Source organism: Vanessa tameamea, chromosome 26, assembly GCF_037043105.1.
Source record: "Vanessa tameamea isolate UH-Manoa-2023 chromosome 26, ilVanTame1 primary haplotype, whole genome shotgun sequence".
Taxonomy (NCBI): Eukaryota; Metazoa; Arthropoda; class Insecta; order Lepidoptera; family Nymphalidae; genus Vanessa; species Vanessa tameamea.
This window is the reverse complement of record NC_087334.1, coordinates 5,963,179-5,973,379: the sequence shown is the minus strand read 5'-3', so window position 1 is coordinate 5,973,379 and position 10,201 is coordinate 5,963,179. Positions and strand designations below refer to the sequence as shown.

Below are 10,201 nucleotides of genomic sequence, written 5' to 3'. Positions count from 1 at the left end.
ACCTTTTTCAATACCGTAGAAGGCGTCGTTCTCGTCATCGATTTCTTCTGGCAAATGTTGGAAAGATCGCGGGTCTAGATTGAGGTATTTAAGTTCGGTTGTTAGAGCACGCGTGCCTCCGTGCGTGCGCTCCATATATGTCCAACAATTCTCGAGTAGTGTTTCCCTGAAAAACAATAAATTTTCACATAGTTTATTTATAATTCTCACTTTAAAAGATAATTGCAAATTTTACTGGTAATATTGCATGTTTGTGTAGAGGTCGAGAGATTAGATGAACAACTTTAAGTCATAAATATTGCTTATTGCTCCTAATTTTGGTTTAATAGCAAATATAGCTTTAGTTGCTGAAAGGTTTACATATATCTTATTCAAGTAGCCTTTTACATTCTCTTTTATATAGTTTTTAGTTTTACAGAATTTGAAACAAAAAGTTGTATCAATCAAATACAATAAAATTAATATAATACAAATATTTAATGCCTGAAAGTCATAAAATCATTGAAATAATCTTGGGTTGAGTAATACGCCTAATTTATTAAAAAAAAAAATATTAAAATTTATAGATTGGCAAAAATTGGCAAATGACTACAATATTAAAGCAAAATATGTGATAGATTATTTTTAAGTAGTTGTTAAATTTATAACATTTTGTAAGTAAAATATTACCTGTCCATATCCCAAGATAAAGTTTTAACCCTTGGTCCGGAAATTAAAACGGCAAGATCTTGGCAAAGCTCCGCGCCAAGACCCAGCGCTTCGCCCTCAGCAAATATTGCAGTTGACAGCACATTTGCTTGTTTTTGTGTCTGTTTTAAGTTGATTGTTTCAGATGTCTTAACCAAATTCGTCTGAGTCCTACTGTCTGTCGCCCAGCTTCCAAACTCAGAGTTAGTGTCAGATCTTGGCTCGTGTATATCCTATAAAAATATTATATAAGTAATTTTATATATATATACAAGGTTACCTTCAAAATCATTATACAAAAGTAACTACAAACATGATTTACTTTTAAATTTTAAAGACACTCATGAATGTTACTGTTGTGTACATGATGTATGGTGGTTTGGTTTGACTATTTGTACTTAACAGTCTATTTTGATTACTATGTTAACTTTTTTTACAAATCATACTATTTTCTAATGCATAGATCACCAAGGAATACCGGCACAATTATCCTATTACTATTTAGAGCAATAATATAAGTTATTTGAATTACACTTCATATATTATCTATGGAAATAAACAAACATTGATTACACATTCTTACTGTATGTGAACTGTGTACATAAAAAAAAATAAAGCGACCAGGTTGAGAGCGAGAACAGTTAGTTTACTACCCTAACTATACATATTGTTAAATTGTCTTGGTAGCCACATTTTTATCGTGAATTGTGAAGCAATATCAAGAATATGTCTGTAGATGAAAATTGCATAAACACAAACTTAAAGAAAATGAGCTATTTTAAATAAACATACCTTGAGTATTGGTGCAAGCAGTGGTGCTGCTTTGACCCTATCGTACATAAATGATGAAGGATGAACCGAGAATGCTGTAAGGACGCATTCGCTGCTCAATCGAGAACTCGCTGATAATAATGATCCAAGCTGCGTGAACCATGTTGATAAAGTTTCTTCCGTTAAACGTGCCTCTGCTTCCTGAAATAATTTATAATAAAATAAATATTTATCAATTTTCCTTATATTTACAGAACTTTATTTCAAGAAACAAAAATATATGGTAAAGATTTTTTATTGTGTTTACACGCCAATTTAATGTTTATCACATATATGTAACATCTTTATATTATTTGTAAGGGAATTTTCGAAAGTTTTTTTTTGTAAAAATTGTATCAAACCTTCTCAGTCTTAAGTTTGAGTCTCTCCAATTCATTCATACCAGCAGTGATGGCGCGAACGTACAATTCACACACAAATGATTTCCGCTCATCTTTGCACTGAAATATTATAATTCACATATTTGATATATTTTGTAACAAATAATAACAAAATATATTGTAAAAATAAAGTATAACTACAACTTTTGAATAATTTTGAATCATAATTTTATAAGATAAGCTAAAGTTACCACTTTTCCCCTTATACAGATACGAGAAGAACTGGCAAGACAATCAGTATTTATTACATATTTTTATAATAAAATGTAGCAGTGTATTCCTATTTACCCCTCCAGTTAAGCTTAAAGCTTGTGCTATGCTATGTGCTAGTGGGGAAGACTAGGCTAACAGGATCGAACCTGCGACTCTACATCACTAGGTGGCCCATAATCACATCATTACTCTTTCCGACAATTAATTGTAAATACAATTCAACTATTATATTAGTATTGCCCTGCATGGAAATAAAAAAAAACGAACTCCAGCCTGCTTTATAATCTTTTTAAATATGTACTGTACTGTACGCACTTGCGCATGTATGGCAGAGGCCAGCGTGTGCAGATGGCGGGAGGTGGCGGCGGGGGCCGCCAGCGCCGCGGCCGCCGTGGGCAGCTTGTCGGCGGGCAGCAGGCGCACCAGCGAGCGCGCGCAGCCGTACAGCGCCACGCGAGCCGCGCCGCTGCACGTCGGGACCACCATGCAGCGGGCGATCACCACCTGCATGTACAATTTATTCTTACTCAATTCTACTTCTACTTTAACATATTTCTATATTGCTCTAAAAATCGTTTTGAAGATTTACTTATTATCATTTGACAATTTAGTGTTTTAATAACCTGTACAATAGCCACTTGTAACTGATGTTGATATGCTGGTGTGCATGCATGGTAAGTTAGTTGACAATTTTAGTATAATCCTAAATACCTCGCATAGTTTTATTTCGCACATATAATATTTAGTGCGAAAGTAACTTGTACTGATGTCGAGGCACAGATTGTTAGCTTCCTGAAGATATATGATAGACATTAGTCAGTCTAATTGTAGGTGAGATAAAGCGGCATCTGATGAGTTTGAGACTAGGTATATTAGTAGCATGATCACCCTCCATGGTCCAGGTAGTTTACCATCTACATTAATCAGAAGGTTATAGACTTTATAAAAAAAGAGTATACATGTAAAATGTCGATTCAAAAGGACTACAGAAGTCTATGTATTTTGAAATGCTATTAAATTAATTTATAAAAAAATAAACAAACCTGTGCAATAAGTGTGGCAACTTCTTTAGCATTTTTCCACATTTTCTTGTCTCGCGGCGACATCTCGAGCCGGCTGTGTAAACGTTCCACCAGCTGATAGCCATTGCGTAGTGGTGTTTGTTTAGCCTGATACAAAAAAAACACAGCTAAATATATACAGCTAACATTTAACATCTACAATGAATGAATATAATTTTTGAAGAATTCTGGCTGTATTTTTTTTATGATTAGAAGTAATGTATACTTTAATAGTTAAGATATTTTATCAAGACTTTTTTACAAGTGAATGAATTTGTTTTATATCACATATTAAAATTTATATTTACCAATTCAATGCACCGCGAACGTGACTCTCCCTTGTGCAAAAGTACAAATTCAATATCGGTAAGTAGTTCCCATACGTCCACCGTGAATCCGGCGTCTTTACGGAGTATATCCACGAATGTAGGCTCGCTTCGAGCTGTTTCCGCTTGATCTGGGAGAATTTTCATACTTTTAAGTACATAGATTATAGAACATTCTTATTACATGTGATTGTTGTGGCTAAAGCAGCATATTGCACAATAGGTATCGTGTTATTTTAGTTTAGTTGTTACTTATGGTTCTTAATAAATAAATTTAATAATTCAAGTAAAGACATCAATCTGTCTCGTTATCATATTGAAATTGTTTTTATATCTTAGATCGTTATGCCACTAGAAAACCAGTACTTTCTTATGTGTGTAACAACAACAGCACATTTACTCCATAGTCCATATCCCCATAATTTGAAACGCATTATATATTTGTTGATGAAAACAAAATTTGACAAATTAAACAGTGACCAAAGAACTTTATATTAACATATGACATAAGGTTCAATTAACAAGCAAGGCATATTACCATCATCCATGTAGAATTAAAAAAAAATCATTAGTTAGCTCATTCTATATATTTGAAGAATAAAAAAGTTAAACCATAAGTCTCATCAAAAATATAGTTAATAAGGAAGGGAGGAAAATGCCTATATTAGTAATGTCTTAAAAAAGAGTGAATATCGAGTTTCTTTCCAGTTGTATCCACGCTAACAAAGAGGTAGAAATATATTATTGTAAAATGAATAGGTAAATATAAATATAAATTAGATATAAATTAAATACACACCTTTGTGATCGGCAGCCTGGTCGACGTCTGACACTACGGCGGTGGAGTTCCTTGCTCGCAGCATGACGGCTGTGGCCAGCAGCAGCGCCAGGTCGTCGCACTTGGACGCGGCCAGCTGCCGGAGCCGCGTCACGAACATCACGCCCCTCTCCTCTTTCAGCCATCCTAGAACTGAAACAATTTCAAAAGATTAGACTCACCAACAATAGTTTATAACATAATATTATATAATTTATCTTTATTTAAATAAATAAGTTTAGGATAACCCATCCTATAGGTAAGCAATACATACTAAATGATATTTTAAATACTAGTATTATAAAATACCTTCTTCGTCAGTTGGCTGAACTCCTCGAGAATCTAGTAGAGCTTTGAGGACCGGATGACCCCAAGGATTTGACAAGACTTTTCTAAACCACTGGGCTCTGTGAAGTAGTTGGCTTTCCCACGATGGAGTGACTCCATCTCGCGCGGAGATCGCCGTATGACACTCCGCGATGAATGTGTCGATAGCCTCCTCCAGCCAGACATGTTGATCTTTGCTTTTGGGTGACTGCCATTCAGTCTGTAAGTAAAAATATTTTGACTACTGTTATCACTTTATAAAAAGTTATCATTCAATTAATATCGGTGAAGTCGTAATCTAAAACTTAGGAAGTAAGATTAAAATAGATATAAGTGGTACTATCACTTAACAAAAGGTACCTCTTATACCTAAAACTAGAACTTTGACACACTATGTGGTTCATTCATTAATATGCCGTTGATTATGTAATCATCATGCACATGAATTGTACGAGTATTACATTATTTTAAGTTGATAAAACCGCGGAAAGGAAGCTAGTAAACAATAAACATATAAAGAAAAAAAATTACCTGTAATATAGTATGTGAGGTGTGCCGCTGAAGCCAGGCGAGCAGGTGAGGGTGCGTGGTGGGCGCCGAGTGCTGACATAGGCTGTGCACGCGGCGCCACGCCTCGCAGACGAGTCGCGTGCGCTGCTCGCCTGTGCACTCGGCGCTTAACCGCGCCTCGAGTGACTGCAAACGTACAAAAAATTATATTAAACAATAAGACCTATGGTCAGATAAGTTTTATACATGCTCTACAATAATCAATCCTATCGTATCCTTTATATCGAATACCAACCATTGCCGATCTCAAAAACCATCCCAAATGCCCAGAACAACTTAACTTCTTAAATCATTAATGACAAGGTTTATTCTACTTTATATATCTCGTAACTCGTAGGCAAATCGAAAATTCTGTCTGAGTCTGTCGCATATTACTGCTTTCGGATCGACCGACTTTATGAACGGCAACGACGAAAGATTATTTTGGTCCGTACATGCTCCATAAATATGGATGGTCCATATTTATGTGGAATAAAATTACAAACCAAAAAATACTCTAGTGTTGTTTAATACAGAGGTTATTTGTTATTCAAGCAGCAATATACAATCACGATAAACTTTCTTCATAACTTCATGAATTCGAACAACATATAAAGCAACTATAGGGTAGTGGTAATGGCAACAATTTAACTATGGTCTACTATAGCTCTGTCGATTATCACTTCGAGAAATGCAAACTTTATACTGCAATTGTTTAAACGCAAAGGCAGGCTTGTCTCTATTCCCGCGTTCTAATAATGCGAGAGAACGAAAATCAGAACCGAACGAAGATATATCAGACGCAGGATCAACTTATACTATATTTTTCGGAACACCATAGACTAACAATAATATCATTGTTTGTATACATTTTATTTTATTACATAATATAATATCTATTTATAAATTTTATTACATGAAATGTAATTTCCACCCTGCAATATTGTTTTATTGTCGTTAAAATTATTAAAGGGCTTTCTTGCAATAATAGGATATAGATATTAAAATATATATATATATATATATATATTTTGTTATATCCGTAAGCCAACAGTGGTAAACTGAAAACTATCGGATTATGAGAAGGAATAAATAGTGCACTTGTGTTTGTGCACACACATGTGCACTAAAATCTATACTTCTATACTAATATTACAAATGTGAAAGTAACTCTGTCTGTCTGTCGCTCTTTCACTGCCAAACCAATGAACCGAATTTGATGAAATTTGCTATGAAGCAAACTTAAACTCCAAGGAAGGACATAGGCTACTATTTTTGCCTAATACATGGCAACTAACCCCCCTAAAACGCGAGCTAAGCCGCGGACGACAACTAGTATATTATATATCATGCGTAGATTATCTCCATTGAGAAACTTCCTTAATCTATAAATAAATATAAAAACATTTTGAAAAATAAACTTATAAGCTTTACCCTTAAACGAAGAAATGATAGAGTTAAGTTCAGTAAATAAGGGACTTCAATGGCTACCTCCTTAGTACCATACTATTACATTGTTATGTAAACATATGTCATCGTAAGATTGTAAATATAATCTATCGCGCGTGATTATAAACTGTCAAAAGATACGGAATGGTGATTCAAATTTTAAGCTGCACCAGCTGGCCTCCACCGCGAGGTAATGTACCACCTGATGATAAGTCTTCACAACCACCCATAGATAGTTGTACCGTAAGAAATATTAACCATTCCTTACATTGCCAATGGCCATTAACCTTGGGAAATAAGATGGTATGTCCCTTGTGCTTATAGTAACACTGACTCGCAAATCGTTCCAACCGTAACGAAAAATTTTAAATATTGCTGGTCGGCGATAAAATATATGATGAGTGGGTGGTATCAGACGTGTTCAAACCTTTACGTGAGTCACTTGCGACAAAGTAACGTTTGAAATATAATAATATATTAACGATTTAAAATCATCACCAAATTTCCAGTTAGACTTGGATAGTTTTAACCATTGAGGATCCTTGGAGTAGTACCAGCTGAAACTGCCACATCAATGTCTAACATTACAGAATTAAATTTCTACTCCAATAGGTTTAAAAAAAAAACTTCTGGAGTTACATGAATGTAACTTGTACTTGATGAAACACTAATTAGTAATAATAAATATGAATTATACCAAATTATTAGTTTTAAGATGAATTCAATTTTTCAAAAAAATTTAATGATCAAAGATCAGAAAGAGTTTATTTTGCTAATCTAGTAGTTTAAAATAAGACTTGAAAAAACTGAAACTTATTGTGAATAAATATTATATTTGACATTATTTCAAAGTGTTATTATGTTTGACAATTTGCAAGATAACTTTAACCATCTCATTCCATCATAGGTAAACAGTCACCATAGACTTAGAAAATCACTTTCAGTCAATCTTGAACTGAAGTTTACGATTTATTTAAAATTCGACTTCAGTTTCAGGTTGTAGCAATAACCGATAAATATGTCTAATTTTAATATCACCGAAAATAAATTTGTGTTCATTTTTTCCTCCTTCAATGGAAATGTACTATATATCACATTAATTATTTATAGCATATTAGTATCTGTTATCAAACAGCTTGGTGTTACTAAGTGTGAATAAATTACAATTTTAATACATATTTTTATCCCCAGAGGTGTATGTTCAAAATTCTTGAAACATGTGTTTTTGTTAGAAGAAGAACCCAAAACACACTTTTAATAAAAGTTCAATACTAACATTGATCCTATACAAAATTTCACCTCCAATTATACACATTTTATTTCATAGTTGAATTTTCAAACAACCTGAATTTAGTCTGTATTTGAAAAAACAGTCTAAAATACCGACCATAACTTCAAAACTAACAATACTACACTCCTACTATTAACTCCCTATTTTACTACTCAGAAGGTTCCATTTTCAAAATCTTTAATAAGATTTATGTCTTTATTTCAAATATATTGTTACCCATTTACTGAGATATATTATGGTAGTAGAACTTTCATACTAACTTTTACCATCTATATATATACATACATATCAAAGTTTACAATCGGTCTACTCTTATTATGCCTTTAAAATTAAATTAAGCCTGTAATCTCAACCGTACCCATCAATCTCCATCGTTTCTTCTCCATCGCACATAACATTGGTGAAATAATCTATGCCTTCTCAACATAAAAAAATATATATATCATAAGAAGACAAAATTCCCAGCTTTTTAAGTTCCATAGTCAATAAATCGGTCAAGACTAATAGATGTATATTGAAAAATAAATGTAAGAACATGTTATTATCTTTATTATATATCATTATGTAAAAACTGTTTTTAAAAATACAACATTTACTTAATTTCATATAAATGTTCTCAAATTAAATTTAAAAAAAAGAAAAGTTGTAATGCATAAATGATTATTTAATAAATAACTGGTGAAAAAGAAAATTTCAGGACATTTGATGTGAAATTAAATATATTTTTTTAAATTGTTTCTAAGCTAATTGAAAGAACTTACTTAAAGAATTAAGTACATTTTTGATTTTAATTAATGACAAAAAAGAAAATTTTTAATGTATTCTTTAACAATCAAGTCTACTTTGTGTGATTGTTATCAAATAGACATTTTAAAGTAAATAAGAGAATTTTACTCTAATATGAAAACTATTTATCATATAATTTGCAGAAAATTATCAATTTAAGAAATATACTGAGTTTTTCAAATTCAACTTAAGTGTTTCTAATTTAATATAAAACTTCATTATTTATTAAAACTTACTGTGCTGTATTATTTTTATATCCAATAGTGCTTATATTTCATCAGCAAATAAATATATTTGAAATAACAGATAAGGTTTTTTTATGTATTCAAGAAGTGCATGTATTGTGTGTGTTGTGTTTGTGGAAACATATTGAGTGGATAGCTAAAAACAATGATATCATATTGGCATAACTAAACATTATTTATAGATATGTGTGGAGTACGTGACTGTATGGTGAAGAAGTATGGCTGTCAAACAAATGATCATCACACAAGTATATATAGATAGATGCTGTGTATAAAGTTGTATTTAGAAAGGCAATTTGCTTTATTACGGCTTCTTAAGGAATCTATCATTCCTAAATTATTTATAGTATCACTAATCGCCAAATAATATAGAAAAATAGATGTAGTTTTAGCTACTGGTATTTACAATATCAAACTCAAAATATAACTTAAAACAGATAAATCTTATATGTCAGATATAGAAAACATTTTTTCAATGTATTTTCATCCTGTATACAATGAAATTACTTTCATAATTACAAAAATATAGGAAAACAAGACTTAGTAGGAGACAAATATGGCGGACATAAAGTGAACTTTACGATCACAACGGCGTCACAGTATTTCTTGATATCTCTAGAAATAAAAGAATTACACTTACCTTGTAAAGTTCAATATAATATGTCTTGCCTTTCTGACCACTTGTTTGATTACTTTTCACGTCTTTTCCGTCATTTGTAGAAGTCATTTCTCAAGAAAATATCGCGGAGAGACATTTATGCGCTTGTGTTTTCGTAATGGTGCTGTCAAAGTTATATCTAGTGTTGCTAATTATTTGTTCTTAATTGTTACCATTTCTTAATTATTATAGCAATACTTAATTTTCATAATATTTTCAATACTATAATAATAAAATTTAATTAAAGTTAAAGGTAGTAATGAAATATATAAAAAAAAAAACAATCTTACAAATTTTGAAATCTCTTATTATTTCGAATCACGTTTTTAGATGCCATTTAACAGTCTGCACTAAAGTTAAAAATGAATAAAAAAATTTCTTTGTAACTTTTTTCTCACAAATATATAAATAAATATATATAAAAGCATTTTAAATTATACACTTTTACCAACAATTTTATCACTTATCCAAATAATTGCTATATTTATATGTAAATATTTAATATTAGTTAAGTATTTCATTAATTCATTAAATCTTTTCAAAAATGGTTGCAAAGTATTAATAGTTATAATTTTGTTATA

General features: G+C 31.7%; 1 protein-coding gene across 4 annotated transcripts in view; it reads right to left on the bottom strand.

Annotated features, from left to right (window-relative positions):
- Positions 1–9,747, bottom strand: part of LOC113393698 (uncharacterized) — a 29,060-nt gene extending 19,313 nt beyond the window's left edge. For all 4 annotated transcript variants that reach the window (XM_064219107.1, XM_064219108.1, XM_026630721.2 and 1 more), the window contains exons 1-11: positions 9,603–9,747; positions 5,174–5,338; positions 4,625–4,862; positions 4,298–4,468; positions 3,481–3,629; positions 3,155–3,280; positions 2,427–2,615; positions 1,860–1,958; positions 1,480–1,659; positions 670–920; positions 3–166 (exon numbers count right to left, since the gene is read on the bottom strand). In XM_064219107.1, coding sequence (XP_064075177.1) covers positions 3–166; positions 670–920; positions 1,480–1,659; positions 1,860–1,958; positions 2,427–2,615; positions 3,155–3,280; positions 3,481–3,629; positions 4,298–4,468; positions 4,625–4,862; positions 5,174–5,338; positions 9,603–9,689 — 1,819 coding nt within the window. In that variant the 5' untranslated portion in view covers positions 9,690–9,747. The remainder of the gene's footprint in view (positions 1–2; positions 167–669; positions 921–1,479; positions 1,660–1,859; positions 1,959–2,426; positions 2,616–3,154; positions 3,281–3,480; positions 3,630–4,297; positions 4,469–4,624; positions 4,863–5,173; positions 5,339–9,602) is intronic.
- Between the last annotated feature and the right edge of the window lie 454 nt (positions 9,748–10,201).